The sequence below is a fragment of the Anarrhichthys ocellatus genome, unplaced genomic scaffold (assembly GCF_004355925.1).
Source record: "Anarrhichthys ocellatus isolate YVR2014 unplaced genomic scaffold, GSC_Weel_1.0 scaffold39, whole genome shotgun sequence".
In the NCBI taxonomy this organism is placed as follows: domain Eukaryota; kingdom Metazoa; phylum Chordata; class Actinopteri; order Perciformes; family Anarhichadidae; genus Anarrhichthys; species Anarrhichthys ocellatus.
Genome location: NW_022280069.1, coordinates 2,391,754 through 2,411,477, shown reverse-complemented (window position 1 = coordinate 2,411,477; position 19,724 = coordinate 2,391,754). Strand labels below are relative to the sequence as shown.

At 42.6% G+C, this 19,724-nt stretch overlaps 1 protein-coding gene across 1 annotated transcript in view; it reads left to right on the top strand.

Annotated features, from left to right (window-relative positions):
- agmo (alkylglycerol monooxygenase) overlaps nt 1-19,724 on the top strand; it is a 43,631-nt gene that overhangs the window by 12,276 nt on the left and 11,631 nt on the right. The window contains exons 4-12 of the mRNA XM_031867429.1: nt 5,691-5,794; nt 6,895-6,990; nt 9,222-9,288; nt 9,550-9,615; nt 10,681-10,760; nt 11,116-11,250; nt 13,214-13,330; nt 16,421-16,503; nt 17,974-18,079. Coding sequence (XP_031723289.1) covers nt 5,691-5,794; nt 6,895-6,990; nt 9,222-9,288; nt 9,550-9,615; nt 10,681-10,760; nt 11,116-11,250; nt 13,214-13,330; nt 16,421-16,503; nt 17,974-18,079 — 854 coding nt within the window. The remainder of the gene's footprint in view (nt 1-5,690; nt 5,795-6,894; nt 6,991-9,221; nt 9,289-9,549; nt 9,616-10,680; nt 10,761-11,115; nt 11,251-13,213; nt 13,331-16,420; nt 16,504-17,973; nt 18,080-19,724) is intronic.

The following is a 19,724-nucleotide window of genomic DNA, read 5'->3' as shown; positions in this document are numbered from 1 at the left end:
AGAGGACGCAGACGATGTGGATGTTATTGTTTAAAGAGGAGCTCCTCTGGGCGGTGTGGCAGGGTGGAGGTGGAGGTGGAGGTGGGGGGGTTAACCTGCCCGGGGCTCCATAAATCTTCACGGTGACGGCGGGTTCCTGGCCCGGTGCAGGTTGCAGGGGGGCCGACAAAAGAATCCGGGGCCCCCGCTTAGTTTGCTGGTTGTGTCGGTGCGGTTTGGTCAGGATGTGGGGGTCTGGCTCACGGCAGCAGAAGAGACCAAGTGAAAGGCCTCATGAGAGACAGACATAACATCCACAGTGATCTATAGGTCACTGGCTCTCACTCTCTGTCTGCTGCTCTGTGCGATGAAAGAGCGAGAGAGAGGCCGGTCTGATTGAACCTAGACATCACAAAGGGATCACGTCCACAGGGCCTGTGTGAGCAGCTTTTAAACAAAGTGTGGAAAAGAAGAGCGTGTCATGATGGTTGAGAGGGTCGCTGAGCTCAGCAGAGGCCTCAGTCCGGCTGACTGCTGCCCTCGTGTGCTCCCCTCCCTGCATGGAGAGACTTCCCTCTGTCAACAGCCGACGGAGGGGGAGATCCCCCCCCCCCCGCTGAGGACAAACGTCCACTGTTTGGAGGGATGAAGTGTGAACATGAAGGATGAATATGAGTGGTGATTAAGGGGTGCGGAGAAAAATAGATTCAAGTAAAAATCGAGATTCTTATCTTTTAAGTTTCTGAATCGATTCACCATTTTAAAAAAAATATGACTTTTAAAATTCTTTCAAAAAAGAACTGAGATATTGCGAATGATAAAGAGAAATCCGACACACAAAGTCAAAGTTGTGTCAAGCATTAAATTACAATTTACAGTGTTATTTTGTGTATGATTTATTTTTCAAATTAGCAAATTTCTGATAAATTTGTGTATAACTTGAACTTGTTAATCTCTAAGTCACTAATAATTAAGAAATACTAAAAACTTTTAAGTAAGAACTGTTTATTTGTGCAGGTTTAGCATGAATAAATGTTTCCTTTTGTTTCGGTGTGTTTGGTGTGCTGTTGCAATCAGTTGATTCAAACTTTGTCAAACATATAAAATCCGTAATCTTAGACAATCTTTACTCTGCTTTCATGCAGTCATTTGCCACGATGCCTTTATTGGCGCACAGAGGACTGGATCCTGAAATTGCTGCGTTTCTTCTGCTGTAGTGGTATTTATTTTTTTCCTGATTAGTCATGCTGTTTAATTTAACCTTAGAAAGACGCTCGCATGCTGTGGAAGATTTACAAGGCCTACATAACGGGGCTGTCCTCGACCAAAAACATTCTTGTCGACTAATCAATTAGTTGATTTAATTCACAGATCTGTAAAACTGAGTTTCACCATAAAGAGTCACACAAAAGCCCCACTTGAACATCTTGTGAGACGTGCTCAGAGGTTTCTTGGAAATACGTCATTTAGCATTAAAAATCACTGATTGACTGAAGACAAAGACCAAAACGACCGATTAGACGACTAAAAGGTGGCAGTCCAACATGAAAACAAATCAAGCAAAGAAATAAAGTGAAATACGCGTTTATATGTTTTTCTTACGATGTATTTGCTGTGTCATGATATACTTTTGGCATGGACAATATGTCTCCTTTGCAGAAGAGAAAAAGCTCCCCCGCAACACAAACAACCCAGTTGTTAAATACAAAAAGCTGTATAATTGCCCCTTTAACAAGTGTTTTTTTATTTAATTATGGCACAGTAAATGCATACTTAAAAGGGAAAACATATTACAATTGGTGTTATATTTCACTTTATTTCTTTGTTTTGATTAGTTTTTATACATTTTCCATAAACTCTGAGTTATTTTTTTATTGCATAAAATTGTTTTATTGCATAAAATCTAAAATCTATCTGGATTACTTCTTTGTTTTTGCAACAGAGAGAGAAAGAATAAAACAGCTTTATATCTAGTGCTTTGGATTTCAGTTAGAATCAACATAATTGAGAATATAATCAATTCAAATAGAATGTTGTTTATCTTAAAATATGATAGAAAAGCCATTTTACGTCACCCTTCACTTTTAAAACCTAGTTTTTACACCCGTCCTGTTTGTGGGAGCTGTAAGTGGGCCTGACCACGGTTAGTGTGTTTAGTTTAGTGCGTGTGACTGAACTGTGTGGACAGCATGAAGTATGGCAGAGGGGGAGTTGGCCAACCGTCCCACCGAGTCCGGCGCTCGCTGTTTGACTTGGCACCCCAACCAAGAGCCGTCCGATCCAAACACCGGAGGGCCGTTCACAGGCCATTACCCCGGTGATTGACAGCTCGGCCCACCACTCAGAAGGGCCGCACATGAAGGACGCCGCTCGTCGGTGCCAGGAGTTTGTCGCCAAGGGTGACGATCTGGCAGCTGATTGATGTGAATGTGAAAGTGTTCTCGTAGAGAGTGGATTTGGCCCTCCTCCTCTGCTGATTATTTTTCTTTTTTACCAGTCATACTTTCTTTTTATGGCAGCATCATCGAGGAACAGATTGATCATTATCGGCACTTACTGCAGCTGCGTCCAACAGGACTTTGCTTTCTTGCGTTTATACGACTCCGGTTGTATAAGCACTGCTCCTAACATTGTTGAGGTGGACGTAAACAGACTCTGTTAGAGTCTAACTCGGTCACGTAACCTGACTGATGATGACTTATAGGCCTTGATTATGTGTCATGATATAATTCAACAGTGGGAACTGAAAATCGTAGAATTACATCAACATGCTGCCAGACCTCTTCTCATGGTGAATACCAGAACAATGAGGCTTATTTTGGTTGCACAGGGTTTGGTGTTGCAGGAAACCATGTCAACAATAATAGATGACAATATCCAATGGGATGTATCTATATAGGATAGTATTACAATGCTTATACTACAGCCGCTCACAATAGGAAAGTATTATAAACCTTCGGGGGCCGAGGAACATCTTCCAAGACCCTGATTAAGCTTATTCGTACTACCATTTCTACTCTTAGATGCCATTGGAACTATTTGTATTCTAAAAATGTCGGACCTGTTTGATAGTGATAAACAGAAACACATTTAAATCGCTGCTCTCAATAGAATTGAATTCAAAATGTAGTCATATTGGCTCAAATAAGCGAGTTCAGGCGAAGCGACGATGTGGACTGACTCAAGTATTTCTCGCCGGATAGCTAGATGGTTAGATGGCTAATAAGCCAAGCTAAGCTGCAGTAGGTTTGCTGTAACCTGAAGTGACTGATTCAAGACTAGAAGATTGGCGGTTCAAGCCTGAGCACCCACTGTCTGCAAGTTGAAGTGTCCTTGAGCAAGACACTGAACCCAGTATTGCTCCTCGGGCGCTTTACAGCAGCCCATTGCTCCTAAAATGCTTAGGATGTTCACATTTCACATATATATCTGTATGTATATGACCATTGTTATAAAGTTAACTTTTTAATTATACAGCACAATTTTATAATTTATAGCAAATGAATTCATTCACCCACTGGCAGAGATACAAGTTTATGCACAAACAATTGGACGCAAACCTTAACTTTGCACTCTGACCTTAGAACAAAGTTGCACTACTTCCACCTTTTGTTCCACACAGACAGCAGTCGTGATTCACACGGAGATAAACATAATGTTTTAGGGATTTGAATGAAAGACGACTGCTGTAATTTTTGAGCAGAGTCTCCTATAATGTGTCCAAACTGTCCATCACCTGATTAGCGTGCACTCATGCTTGCTATTCCCAAGAAAGGGTGAGTTGAGGCTCGCTGGAGGCCAGATGGAAGTGCCGTCCTCAGCGTTTTCTCTGTTCTTGCTGGGAACACGGGCTCTGTGGCATTGGTTCTCACCATTAACGGGGCTTCCCTCCTGAATAGGCCCTGCCAAACTATGCAGCATCCCGCCGAGTCCAGAGATGAGGACATGGGCTTGCAGTGAAGCCTAGCGGTTCCTACTTCCTATCAATGACAAGAAGCATCAATCTTAGCCGCCCTTATTCCTGGACCCTGCCAAGCACGATTCCAGTGAGAAGGGAAAAAGCAAAAAGAGACTCAGGCTGCTGGAATCAAACAAAGGCTGGATTATCCTCTCAATATGTCTCTGAGCAGGACAGTTCATCTCTGAAACCCCCACAGTGCGGAGCGGAAGAAACTTCATAATTTTAGTGCTTGACTGTCGTAGATGCAGTCAGACTTCTCTTCTGTTTTCATTTCTTCTTACCTCTCTCCTGTCAGACTCATGCCTTGTCTGCAGACTGTCAGTTGTGTTGAGAGGGAAAATAAAGTTTGAATTAAAGTCCAACCCTGTTGCTTCCATTTAAAATCAATCCAAAATACCCCATTTAACAATGTATGTGACGCTTCCAAAAACATTCCCCCGTGACATTCATTCTCTCACACCTGCTAAAACTCAGCAATAACCCTGTTAAATAACGGAGGTGTGGAGCATTGCTCGGGAGCGGTAGTTTGCTCTGGGAGCTCCTCAGGGTTTCCCCAAACGCTTGAGGAAGTCCACCTCAGTTTCACTGATTGGAAAGGTGTCGGGACAGGTCGCGGTGCTCCTCTGCACACCTTCAGCGCTCAGCAGTGTGTTTGTTCAGGTGCGGCGGACCATCGGCCCATTGGGATGTTTGACTCCCTGCTGTTATTAAACAGAGAGAGAGAGAGAGAGAGAGAGAGAGAGAGAGAGAGAGATGTGGCTTTTGAAAGATATTCTCAAAATATAATGTCGTAACCTCACATTTGGCAAAATGCTTGCTGCTTGAACACTGTGCATTATGCAAAAGGTGCAAGTTGCAAATTGCAGATGGAGGTGCAAATAGCATTATTAATGAAATCTATTAGATAAAAAAACCCTAAAAATTCATTGTCAACAAGCCAAAAACAAGCTTGTGGCATGCATGCACGGGGACACACACATGCATGCATGCCATGTGTAATACAAGTTTAATTGATCCCTTAATCACAAATCCCATCACACGAGGCCGCTTCATAAAACTTAAACCTCGTTTAATAACTTTGGCTGCTTTTTTTTACTACAACAAGTACACCACTATACATAGTCTATACGGGGCTTTGTGGTTCTGCAATATTTGAAGGTTACTGTTCTCTCTTGTACGGATGCAGAGGCCAAAGTGGCCGGGAGGTGCCAAAAAGCACAGACTTAGACGGGGTGGTCCGGAAACAGGCCGGAGATCCAGTGAAACTTAACAAGCATGTTCCCTTTGGATGTTAAAATGAAGTGTAACACAGATATTAATGTAGCAAGTATCACAACACAGCAGAGGAATGTAAACTGGAGCACTGGGACATCAGGCTGGACGCTAACCAGCTGCAACCGAATACCCCCCCCCCCCCTCCCCCCTCCTCTTCCTCCAATGGCCAGCTACACTCAAGCCTCGGCGTTTCATCACGGCTGGCCAGGAGCGAGACCCAAATGGCTCCTTCTGGGGATGAAAGTGTCTCGTTACTCATCTGGGGAGGTTGATTGTTGAGATAAATCACTTGTGGTGATGTTAAAAAGCAGCTGAATGTGTGTGAGAGTTCAAGCCTCGCGTATGAATCTGGTGCTGCTGTTCGCTCTGTCACACATTAATGGGCAGGTTGGTTGAAGTGATAACCTCAAAAGAGATTTGGACTGGTGGACTCTTGTTTTCATGCTGTATCTTTGCATGTGTCATTTTTCTCCAGAGGTGTCCATCATCTGGGCTTCTCACCAGGTTCACCACAGTTCAGAGTACTACAACCTCGCCACTGCCCTCAGACAGTCCCTCACCCAGCAGTTCACATCATGGGTGAGATATTATTCATTCTGTCACAGCTAATTCTGTTAATTGTTATTATTGTCAACATGGAGCCAAGTATTGTCTCTGTAGCCAAAGACTGATGCATCTTATCCCTCTACACCTGGCCTGGTTCCTGACTCTGGCTGCTTAAAGTAGCGATAGCACGTTTATTGTGTTTGAGGAGCTTTTAGTGTCGCTTTGTGAGGCGTTTCATCTAGGAACTATTTTCTTTCTTCCAAACTACACCTGCCAACCGTGTCACCACAGAAGGAGAAGATGTAAAAATGAAAATGGCCTCCACGTCGGTTGAGCTGCAGTGTTAGCTAGCTCAGTGGTGCTAGGTGAGCTAGCAACATAGAGTTCATATGCAAGCTTCCTTCTGCGCGGTGATGCGGGTGTAGTTCAGTAGAAAGGAAATAGTTCCTACATGAAACTGCTCACGATAAGATCTGTGGATTATCTTGGGTCATGATTTCTGGAAAGAGACGTTGCTCTTGGTGTTTTTTAAACGTAATTATTTTGGTGCTTTGAGCACCACAAGCCGAGTGCCGTCTCGTTCCATTATACTGGAGGGCAGACATCTCTACGGCCCATATCTGCAAACCTGCATATCTGCAAAACTAGACAACTCACACCAATACTATACCAAAACTATTTGTTGATAAACAGCACTACTGGTTAGAGGAAAAACTGTCCCTCTACAGCTCCATTGTTGTCCAAAAACATTTCAAAGCACTATTTAGAGCCACACCGGTGCTCTGCGTTACATGAGGCAGAGTGCCACAGAAAGGATAGGAAAAGTCCAAAAGTATTGAGAGACAAACTATCACATTGTCATCACATTTGTTTTGTTCTTTTCATGGCATTTATTGACAATATCAAACATATATTTGCCAGCTGTATCCTTTTAAATGTACTCGGTGGAGTGTTTTGACCACTGGTGGCGGTTTAGAAGTTCCCATGTTGTTTGTTGTAATGCTCTAATCATTTCTATGTCACATTTTTGACAGATTGTTGATATTTACAGGACTGGCTGTAAAGCACTTGCTGTCTTCCTGTCTTTGTATTATGCAATATGTCGATAAAAGAGGACTTCTCTTCCTCCTCAGATTTTCTACCTTCCCATGGCTCTGATTGCACCCCCCACGGTCTTCGCCGTCCACATACAGTTAAACCTCCTCTACCAGTTCTGGATCCACACTGAGGTAAATATCTCAACACAGGTTACACATGCTCTCATTAATCTCATTAGTCTTTATCCTGAAAAGAGGAGAAAGGGGACGGTGTTGAAGGGTACATGGATGGCAACGTTTTACGTGTTTTGACCGTTGGACCGATGCAGTTAAACAACAAGTACCATCATTCATCGCCAGACACACGTCCTGTTTCATGTCTTTGGTTCAAACGCTGACTTTTCACCTGCAGTGTCAGGATAAGTAAAGATAAGATAATGAATCAAATGATCCCATTCTGGTGACCACTATATCTCTGGAACGCCTGGAGAGAGTTTTTCCAGATGTGGCACAAACGTCCACTTGAACTCAAACGTCATTGTGACCTCAGGAGACACTTTTTAAAATGACCATAACTAAAAAATGAATATGCTAATTATGACAATTTCACACAAATGTCTCATATGATACAATGATGACATTTAGGATAGACATGAATGTTACATTCAATATGTAAATATATTGTATAATCAGTCAAGATGTAGCACACGTGACTGTGTATGAATCTCTTAACGTCATTGTTGCTGTGCAAAGTTAAAAGGGAAAACCTGACTGAACAAAAGTCTGTAAAGTTACCGTTCTCGCTCTGCCAAAACTAATCCGTGCGCTAAGTCGACCCTTTGTAGGCTCGGAGTTGCAGTGGAACCTGTGTTCAATAAAAAATAATGAGATTTCATGAAATATTCCAAACAGAAGCATGACCGCTCTCTCCGCCTTTAAAGTGACGGGAGTATCACTTTTACAATCCCCACAATCTTGAGAGGGAATGAGTGGATTTGGAACGCCTTCCATCTTTTAGTGCACTATTAGTGCAAACAGTCGTAATAGTCACAATCTTCTGAAGGGATGTAACTTATGCCTCCTTTATGGCCTTTTTTTTTTTCTTCTTTTTTTTGATGTCGTGTAATTTATTGGTGCGCTATTCGCTGCGCCGCTCCAGCCTCAGAGCCCGGAGTGAAGCGGTGGAGACCTGTTTCATTCAAGATAAAACTCTCACGCTCGGCTGCCAGACGCAGCCATTACATGGAAATAATGAATCACCGAGGAATTCTGTCCAGCCGTGCACGTTTCTCCAGACTGAGAGGTCTCGTTCGTATCGATGCGAAACATCAAAATAATCCGAGAGTCGCAGCCTGAAGAGAAACATGAACTGTGAGAAAAATGCCGTGTTTGACCTCAGTAATCTTTAATGACTCACTGGTGCATCTGTTTGATATCTAAGAAGAGAAAGTGATTCATGTTTGATAGTTTTATGCCCAAAATGTGCTCATTCAACTGCATCGTCTCTTGAGATGTGCATGTTTTCTTCAGAGTGTTAATGGGTTTAACTCTACCAGCATTGTTCGCGTCTTTTTTTCTAATCCCACCAGTCCATGAATACGACTATGATTAGGAAAAAAGAATATGAATGTTTAGTAAGTAAGTAAGTAAGTAAGTAAGATTTATTTATAAAGCGCTTTTTACAGACATAAGTCACAAAGTGCTTAACAGGGGCAGAATTACAAACATAAAAGACACATTGTGACCATAGTTGAGCAACAGATGATCGGTAACTGACTCAGACTGTATCTATTGATTCCTACCAAAGATTTGATGGTTCTGGACTCCCAAATGTGAGGATTTTGCTACTTTGTCTCGCCTCATAATAAAGTAAACTGAATTTATTTGGGGTCGGGTTGTTGGTCAACTCTCGGAAATTGTGATGGTCAGTTTAATCCATTCTAGCGCCATTGGCTCCGTCTGTTGGTCAGTCGGTCGTTCCATCACTTTAGCGCAGCCTGAAATATCTCAACAGATGTTGGATGGACTGGTGGACATTCATGGTGCTTGCCTTGACTTTCCCCTCTGGCACCGCTAGCAGTTCAAGGTTCTCACTTATTCTGTGAGACATGTCAACGTCTGCTGTAGACAGAGTGTCTTTGGTGACCCCCTCACTTTTTGTTTCGTTAACATTTTTGTCCAGCTATAGGCATCCCCAAAAAAAAAACCTCCATGTAAATTTATGTTCACATTCATGCTCCCCAGAGGATGTACCTTTTCAATGTAGGACACATGGCTTTTCATCCTGTACCACCACCAGGACTAAATCACTTAGTCACACAATATACATCTCGTACTCTAAAAATCGTGTGGTGATGAAAACGACCGTTTTACATTCTACTTATGAAATATTGAATGTTCTGTATGTTATTATTCTATTTCAGCTGATCAGAGACCTTGGACCTCTGGAGTGGGTCTTCAACACCCCGAAACACCACCGAGTTCATCACGGTGAGACGAGCGTTATTTTATGAAGGAGAGTGACAATCTATTATTTTTGTTTCATAAAGATTTAGTTTTAGTTCATGCCATGTGTGTGATGGCATCAAACGTGTAATAAAAGCTGATTATGTCTGATTATAGTTATGTTCATGGTCAGCTTACAAGTGTCTGAGATAATGGAATTGGCTTCCAGAATTAGAGATTTGTTTTTCTTTACTTTTTCACAATAGTTAATTTCTGTGGTCATCTCACAAAATATTTTCCCAACAGGGAGGAACGAATACTGCATTGACAAGAATTACGGAGGAATACTGATCATATGGGACCGGTTATTTGGTGAGCAACAGCATTCAGACATTTGTGTCTGTGCCTGATTATCTTTCCAGCGGCTCCGTTTAGTCACTGCTAACTAAGTATTACAGTAGTTCTGTACGTCAGTGAGTTTGTGTCAGAGAGCCGGATCAATACCAAAAGTATCGCTACTGCAATACTTGCATGTTTTACGATCAATACTAAATATAAACAATGCTGTCTCACTTTTCTTTGTTTTTCTTCCTCCTTTCACTGATATAATTTACTACTAAATGACAGTATATCGCCACCTACTGTCAAAGAAAAGATTTACGACGGCGTATTACGTAGACTCAACTTTGCTGATATGTAGCCACACAGAGAGTTATGATGCCAGAGTTATGGATTTGAAGTTCTGGATGAATTCACTTTTATTTGTTGTTATTATTATTGTTCAGCGTCATTAATATCTTTTTCACATCCTCCTGTGTACCGTTGAAGTCGTGAGTTTATGAGTGAACTTGTTGTGGTGTTTGTGGTGTTCGTATCTGTATTAATGTCTGTGACGTCTGCCCTCTCATTACTTGATACTGACTGGAAACCAAAAGTTGTGGTATATGACCTATTATAACAGCAAAATGAAGGGAAACGGGGACCCTATAAGCTATTTAGGTTTGCCTTTTTACTCGAGTCAGCACTTTTGCACCAAACGTCAGCGAGGGGTAACTGATTAAATTCTGAGGTTTACATTACCCAGAAATCCCTTGGGCCGTTTTCTCTCTCTTTCTTAGGCTGCAGACAGTTTTAAGCGGTTGATCCCAGAAGCTATATTAATATTTTACCCATAAGAGTAGTAATTACACCAAATGTTGGGCAAATATATATGTCTTGATTAACTAAAGAGCCAGATATTTCCCTGAGGAGTTGGTGGAGATCAAAACAGAGCTAAAAGGAGTGAATACTCACCTTCACCAGGTGGACCCAAGCACGATAATGTTACTGATAGTCTTCTGAATGTGTAAATGTAGATGTTTTATGTATTCAATATAGGTATTGTATTTATTCACGTTATTTAGTTTTGTAAATAAAAGCTGCACGTGTTCTTCTCAGGTACCTTTGCTGAGGAGTCAGACAAAGTGGTGTTCGGCCTGGTGTTCCCCATCAACACCTTTGAAATCCTCTACGTTCAGGTTGGTCCCATCTTTTCATCAATGGTTGTGGCCGCCGTCGAGTCTCACCTCCATCCACCTGAGTATAAACACCTTTTAGTCGAGGAGGGGGACGTGAGCTCAAGTTTCCCTAATTTGGCCATTTTGTAACCATAACGTTATAACTCCACTCCAAACAAACTGGCCAGCTGAGGTGAAGGAGGCCAATAAAGGGAAATGCCAAGAAGGTGGTTGTTGGGATTATTTTTGCGTCCAGCCCAATGAAAACTGAAACCTTTCTCCTCAGGATTAGCTATGACTTCATTAACGTTGATCAATTGCATGTAGCATCTGATTGTGTATTGTTTTTTTGACTCGTGGGTTTCTTTTCTTTCAGCTACACTACTATTTGTATTTGTGGAGAAGGTCCAACACTTTCAAGACCGTCGGTGACAAGCTGTCAACTTTCTTCAAAGGTCCGAGTTGGAGTCCTGGTAAACCTCGGCTAGGTGACCACGTAGACAATCCCAAGGTTGGTTAAAAACAAAGAAAATGCCTTGGTTACATCATTCCTGCAGGACGTATAATTTCACCACAATGCCCTCAGGCTTCATTACCCATCATTTTGACACACGCAAAACACAGGCTTAAATGACTCAAGAGCATTCCTTATTGAAGGATTCACATATTCTGCAACTTTTACAAGGAAGTGCCACATCCAATAAAAGCTGCAACGCCTTTGTAGAGGGAACACAATAAGTTCATTTTCACCGTCTTTTAAAAGGCAGTCTGCGGGATTAAAACCGCAAGCAGTCGAGTGTGAGTGTGTGTGTGTGTGCGTGCGTGCGTGCGTGTGCGTGTGTGTGTGCGCACATAGAATGACATACAGGCTCAAGTTGAATGCCCCGGCAGTTAGCTTTGAAATAACGCTGATGGTGTCACATATATACTTCCCTTCATGCTTCACACTTAAAGAAAAAAGAAAAAAGAAACTCCCCTTTGCCTTTACAATTAAATTAGCCCCTTAAACCCAGCAGGGCGGTTCTAAACACGGACGGAGCTGGAATTGAACCGGAATATCTTGAAAGGCTTTGCGTAGACGGCTGCTGGTTGATATCTGCCGGTGAGGGAAAGAAAGGAAAGGGAGGAGAGAGGGTCAGAACGTGTTGCAGCTCTTTGAGAATAAGCAGAGCACCGAGCTGGAATACCTACAGGACCGGGGACGGGATGCGGGTGGAACCCACATGTGGTGGTTTGGTTCCTCGGGATCCTGGGAAACCCCCCGAATTAGGGATGGGCCTCTATGATTGGACAGTTTTTTTTTTTGTGTTTTCTTTTTACTTCATTCCCAAAAAGGATGCAGTTTCAGCCCAAGGCCCTCAGGCTTAGTTACTTTGTTAGGAAGCTGAAAAAAACTGCTCAAGTGACTCAGGGAATTCTTAGGAAAGGACTGATGTATGACTGTGTGTTTGGGGGAAACTGCTACACCCAATAAATCCTGGATGACTTTGTAGATGGAACACAACAAACTCATTTTCACCGTTTTTAAAATTCAGCTTGAAGCGACAAAAGGCCTTTTAGTCATAAAGAATATAAACACATAAGAAGTAGAAAGGTCATCAGAGACGTTTGACTTTGATGAGTTCATTTTGGGCATTTTCTTTTTTTACAACATTCTCACTCACTCAATATTCAATCTATTTACAGAAGTATTTATTGTCACTGGCTGAGACCCATGCAGGACTAGTGTTGACCAGGACGGCATGCAAACATTGAACGTGATTTGGGAGCATAAACATTTGTAACATCCTGTGTTATTAACATGAGCATGCCATTACCATCAGCAACCGCAGTTGTCACCAAATCAACCAGGAATGAAATCTTAAAGGGAAGGTTTGGGCATCTTGAAGTGGGATTGTATGAGGTACTTATCCACAGTGTGTTGCCTACAGGAGATGGGGGTGGGCACACCTCCAGTTTGTAGAAACAGACAGAGTTACCGCACAGGAACAAAGTTGACGGGGGCAGCAACAAAACGTATTTTAGACACCTAAAAGAAACCCTTGCCCTGAGACAGCTATACAGTCCATGTTTCAGACAGGACTGAAGACCAGTGGAAGCATAGTACTCTTGATATTGATGTATGTTTTAAAAGTTGTCTAAACTACATTATGTTGCTGCTGCCGCCGTCCCAGCAGTACATAACGTCTCGTCCTGCTGCTACTGAATGCTTCTCCAAACTGGAAGCGTGCAGACTGCCATCTACTGTAGTTAATGGACTGACTATGGATAAGAACCTCATAGAGCCCCTGCTCTGAACGGTGCGACCACACTGTAAAACCTCTGAACATGTTACGAGAAACACGGAGTTGAACTTGAAGGAATCTTGTTATATAAGTACAAGGCATGCTGTCTGGTGTGAGAATCTGTCCAGATGATTGCAACAGAAATATGAGGGGTTGGGGAATTAAACATGTTTTATTTTCCATGTGCAGGTTACCGGACAGGGAGTGCCTCACGATCCCAGTTGGCCGCTGCCTTTACAACTTTATGTGGTCGTACACTTCTTGATGGCGCTGGGGACTTACCATGATCTGTTTGAAAACAAAATGGTGCGTATGTGTCGCAGATGGAAAACTGTAAATGTCGGCAGAGGAATTGTGCTTTTAAACTTGATTAGAAGGTTAGCTGCCTTGCTCAAAAGCACACTGACGGTCCTTTAGAAGGAGGAACGAGTGCATTTTACATTCCTTTATGCTTGGAGCGGGTTGAGTCTCCTGGTCACATGCTGGCTACTGTTATGTTTAGGCTACCGTAATCCCTCATACAAAGTATGACAAGGTGGTCCAGGGCTCTTAATTTAAGGCTGAGCGCTGCGTGTTTGTTTGCCAACATTATTTCACCCAATTATGCAGTTTGTTGTGGCTGCTCCACGGTCGGGCAGAGTCCTCTACTTAGCCAGGAGGAAAAGACCAGCTCTGTCTAACATCATGACAGAATGACTGATCGGCATTCCCCTTTAGAACAACCTTTGTCTATTATTTTCCACTCGACGAGCCAAGAGACCCCCTTCCTCCTCCGTCAGGAAAAAAAAAAGAAACAGGTCTCCTCAGCAGTTATCTTTGGAAGCCTCTTTTCCCCAGGCATAGTTTTGGTTAGCCAAAAAGTGCTGTCACGCCCAGCGCCTTCAAACTCCCAAATAAAATAAAATGGCCCTTCTTTTTTTTCTGATCACTACCTCCGTGGTGCTCCCTTCAGTTGTGGTCCCCCCCCCCTCATACACACACACACACACACACACAAACACACACCTCCCCATCCAGGGTCGAGGGTTCCCCTCCCTCTCGGCGAATGAAACACCAGCTGGTGGTCCGGCAGTGAACACAAACGCCTTAATTGTCGAGTCAACCATTTCCCAACCCAAATAGCCTTCAGGATGCAGCAATCAGGACTCGGACGGGAAAATAACAAAGTGAGCGCTGCGGCCCCGACGATAAATCATGTCACTGTTATGTATTTATACCCACATGTTCGCTAGGCGCTTATTTAGCTCGACAATTGATGACACACTGCCACAGAATTTATGGGCTTTGCGTTAATTCTAAGCCATGAAAACATGAAGTGAAGCTACTCTTCAATTACGTCATCAGCAGAACGTGTGCGTTTTTATTATAGGTTTGTGAAACAGTTACTATTAGATGCAGAGAGCGGAAGTGACCAAGTCTCATCTCAGAACAACTCTCCATTAGTGTGTTTATGATTGCAACATTTGGAATTTAAAGCACAAAAGAGCAACAACATGACATAATATGTTAACTTAGATTAGCTAAATTATGTGCAATCAGAGTCGAATTATGTGCAATTTGTACTGCCATAGTAGTTGTCAACACTAGTGGGAAAATACCTATGTACTGTACTACTTCACTACACTTTAAAAGGAAATGTGCTACTGTACTACGTTCATTTAATAACTATAGTTACTTTGCAGGTTCAGAGTACGTACTGGTGTGGACGGCAGGTTGGCTTGGATCAGAAGTCGCATAACAACACAAACAAACAGCAGTAGACCAGAAACTCCTGTGTTCTGCAAAGTAAAATGACTGATGTAGTCACTGGAGTGTTAGAGAGAGCTGGCGTTCACACTATTGATAACCTTATTGATCAGCTTACTGTGGTTACAGACGTTATCGCTCATGACTGAGTGGGCGTTTCCCTTTCGAAAGACACAGAAACGACTGGATGGAGTCGACCTTTAAGTATATTTTGATACTTTAAGTCAAAGACAGAGTTGACAAGATATATTGAGGTATTATGTGGTCTTTTCACTGAAGTAAAATATCTGAGTACTTCTTCCACCACTGAGCAAGGCACAGATATGTGATCGGATCATCAAATGGTCTGAAATAATACTTGATCTTTCTCTGCAAATTAATCATAAAGTTTTTGAATCATAGTTGTATAGTTCTATCATACAGATTACACATTTAAATTCTCTTCAAATTAGTAATAGTAAAGGATGTGTATTACCTGTAACTTACTGCAGTAACGTACTCCCGGAGCACTCCCTCAGTGGTAACTCTACTCTAGGAGAACGTGAACGTCGTCATAATAATGGCGGCAATAATGAGTTAATCTGCTTCGTCTCAGGGGACAATAGAATAACACGATCATTCGCTGCCACCAGATGTTCACTTTCCTTTCTGTCCTCTGCTGTTATTGCTGCAGTTTGACACTCGACCACATAAAGAAGTAACACGATGAAAGAATCGTGAAACATTTCTTCTTCCAAAACAAAAAAACAGAACATTTCTGTCAACGTGACTCGACCTGACGACTCTGAGGGGTCTGTGGAGGATTTTCTCTCGGCGTCTCGGACAGTCAGAACAAAAACAAAAATTATTCTCCACTCATTGCGCCTCTTACTAAAAATAACTGTGTCTGTAGCCTTTGAACCCTCCTGCGATGATCATTCAGCTTTAATACACTCTGATAGTCGTGTTCCTTCACTCTGATGGATGGATCGAGGCCAGAACCCCCCCTTGAAGGAACGATGCCTTCTGGGTCGTATGGGAGCAGTCGGTGAGATTTGGCTGTCAGGCTCTGTATTGAGTGTCGGAGAAATATAAACCCGAGCTGACAGCCCACGGCATCCTCAGGAGACACGGGGCTTCCAGCTGCTGCCCTCAGCCAAGGCCGCGGGTTAGAGAACACAAATTAGAACGTACATCGCGTCCTGTACCGCTCAGTTTTTTTGGTGTGTCTCCCAAATAGTTTGGAAAAGGTCAGTGAGAGTCTGCATGGGATTTGTGCTCGGATGTTGGTTGTTTTGGCTCCTCTCAGGGGGCTATCGGGATTCAAACTGCAGCCTCTTCCACCGCGGTCAAGTCCCCCGTCAAGACCCATCTGGGATGATTGGAGCATCTATGCAAACTAGGCATGTCAGTGTAAAGTAAGGAGCGGATTGCAGTTGCTGCAGGATACAGTATGTGCCAGCGCACTTATGCCGAAGGTCGGACATGTTTTGGTTGGCACTGCCAGGTAAACAGCCGAGCAGCCGTGCGGTTTACGACTGCTCTCCCAGTAAGGTCTCCTGCAATCGTAACGAAACCAGCCACAATATTAATTTAAGGTTTACATTCTAATGTATTTTTTTCCCCCAACCACATTTCTAATGGCATGCATGCACATCTTGATTCCTATAGATGCTGTCCCAGTTAACCATTCTGGGGATGACCGGCTACGTTCTGCTCACTCTCACTTCCCTGGGCTTCATCGTGGATCAGAGGTACAGTACTGACATTTGTTCATGTTGGCAGACTAAGAAGCAAAGAGAGGAAGGCTCTGGTTATCTATGACAGTGGTTCCCAAGCCTGGGGTTGACACTCTCCAAGGGGTCACAAGATGAATCAATGTATTTAAGATAAGAAAGAAGGACAACAACATATTTCTGCTACTACTGCTGAAATGATTTGTCATTTAGTCAATCTACAGTAAAAATGTTGACAACATATATGATGATCCATTAATTGTTTAAATCATAGACTGTATATAAGAAGTGGACGTAGTCATCGTGACGTCAGCCATTCATGTCTTTGAAGCCTCAAGTTCGTCGATTTTGCCGTCGTCATCTTGGATTATGTGGTTTTTTTTGCAACCAATGAACGGAAGTTACCATATTTGGAATGCGGGGGAGTGACGTAGAGACGACGTACGTATACGTCTCTGGTAGCGGCAGCGACCTGTCAATCAAAAATCGAACTGGTCGAACATTTGAGAGCCGTGTAATTTCTTGTGTCAGGTTTTAAATGGGAGTGAAATCTGCACAAAGCAAACAAGACGACGGTGAACACTTCTCACCCCGCTCCTCGTAGAACTGAACGGAGTGAAATCTGATGTGACGTCAGCCACAACTTATTTAAGGTTACGCCCACGTTGGTTTTTATTTGTTTTTAAATGACAGCCCAGCTTTTGGTTGGGATGTTTAGACAGCATTTCTTGGTAATTTAATTGATAGATTACTTAAAAATCCAGTACACACAAATAAGTCTTTGGTAGAACTTTGAGTAATATGAAAACTGACAAAAGGGTCATGAGTAGACATTGCTTGGGTCAAAAGAAAGAAAAGATTGGGAACTATTCATCTATGAGAGGTCAGATGTCTGAAGTCTCATTTAGTCTTTTAGAGATTAATATTCCAGGGGGAGATGGATAATAAAAAATGTGCCCTGAATTATTCGTTGAAAATGACTCATTTGGACCGACAGTTGCAAACTACTGAAACAGCAACCGCTGAAGGGACTGGAGTCTGTGAGGTTTCCTTCATCGCGTGCGTTTCCAAACAGCTGGATGTTGTTCTTCATTTATCACACAGAACCCCCCCGCTGTGTGCTGAGCTGATGGAACTCAATAACAAGGGAAATGCAAAAACTCAGTTCCACTAAAACATGTAAATGAACAAAAACAGACATGTAGTATTAAAATAACATTCTCTCGTCTGAATGGGACTTTATACCTCTTGTAGCTGTCCTGCTTGTAGCTCTAAGCGACCTCCTAATAGACCGCTACCCTCATTAATGTCAAAGGTCAAATCTATTTGAACTCAGTCAGCTCTGGTCTGTAATTATTCCTCCAACATCAACATCAAAATGCGTCCTGGAGTTGAAGGCCTGGACCTCAGTAAAGATGAAGGTACCCAGCTGAACTGTCATTAATCCTCATAGTGTTGTGCTGTTGGTTGTTGTGTCCTCATGTTCAGGCCAACCGCGGCTTTCTTGGAGATGCTACGCTGCGTCATCATGGTGACAATACAGAGGTACGGCGGCATGAAGCCCCTGCTGTCTTCACTGGCCGTCCCCACAGAGGTAAGACAACCTGTTACGATGCAACTTAAAGTAACCGTGTCATGACGGTGGCGTACGCACCTGTTTTTTAACATTATCAGCAGAGTGTACGGGCAGTTATCAACAGTTATCACCACCATGAAAGCGAAACTAAATGTTGTGGATAGAAACAGAAACACTTCAGGTTTAAGCAACAAAGCTGTTTAGGTTTAGGAAATAAATCATGGTTTGAGGTAGAATAAGTACTTTGTAAATTACGTAACAAAGTTAGTAAAATGAGTCGTTGGCTTTGCACAGCTTGTATTTTTATTGGTGATTTGATGATGACTGTCTTCTGAGCTTACCAGTAGGTTTAGCAGGCTCCTTCTAAGCCTTCCTATGAGGCTGATATCCTCTGATGACACCCATTCAACCTGCTGATAACATCCAGAGTGGGTGGTATACTTTATCCATTACTCAAAACAAAGTCAACACACAACAAGATAACACTTCTGGCTTCATTAACCAGCTGTTCTGGAGCTTTCCATCATAACACAAGAGCTTCATTCATGATTGTTACATTCTTCTCTTCATATTACGATTCAACTGTATCACAAACTGCTTCCAAAACGATCTAATATAATAGTTCACTGTCATGGTTCACATAATGACATGTGGTGGAAATAGTTTGGATGAACGCTGGGCCTAGGCTAGCCAGCCTAGCCTAGCTAGCCTAGCCTGAGCGTGAACCAGAGAACCAATTTGTGTCCAAAATACAGTTTAAACACAAGAGACATAATGAGCCAGTAGCTGGTGTAGAATGCATGCAGACTGTGTGTTGAGCCAATTACTGAACGTATGTCTTTTGTCACAACGTATTGAAGAAAACATCCCACGTCCTAAACTATGGGAAGTTAATTAGATAAGTAGAGAGCGTGGAGTCGGTTGGGACTTCTTGAACAGTTATGAAAATGATTTGATCCCTGAACAGAGACAAGTGCCTGCTAACAATTCATCAAGTTTTTTAGAGCCAAACCCAAATGTGAATGGCACAATTTTGCACATTTTCCCACAATTCTGCCTCCCTGGGTGGGCTGGGACACCTTGTTCTGGACTAAAAGATCTCATTTAAACAAATAACAAACTGCAGTCTAAATTCGAACACAATTTATCTGGAGTCGTCATAAACACTCACTCAGTGACTTCACAGTGGGTCTTATTCACTTAGGAGAAGCCTTTGTCTTGTTATTGTCTGCTTTTTGTTGATTTGTAACAAGGTAGGAACTATAAACAATTGTGTCCCGATCGCCGCACGAAGAACAGACTAAAAAGTTTGGCATAACTAAAAAAAAAAAAAAGCCTGGTCAAAGAAAAGATCCAAAAATCTACTTAAGTGGGTGTGGCTGAGAATGAGCATTGTGGATATTTGCATAGTCACTTTCTAACTTGCTAAAAAGACTCAACTGTCCCACTGGAAACAGGAAATATGAAGGAAAATGTATCTATATGGTGATAATGAGATCATCATAAGGAATTCTGACATTAGAACTCTCTCGGAAATAAACGGCATCATGTTTCCCTGATGTGTGTGTGTGTGTGTAGCCTGTTATTGTCTGTGTTGTGTGGTCTGCTCTGTGTGTGTGTGTGTGTGTGTGTGTGTGTGTGTGTGTGTGTGTGTGTGTGTGTG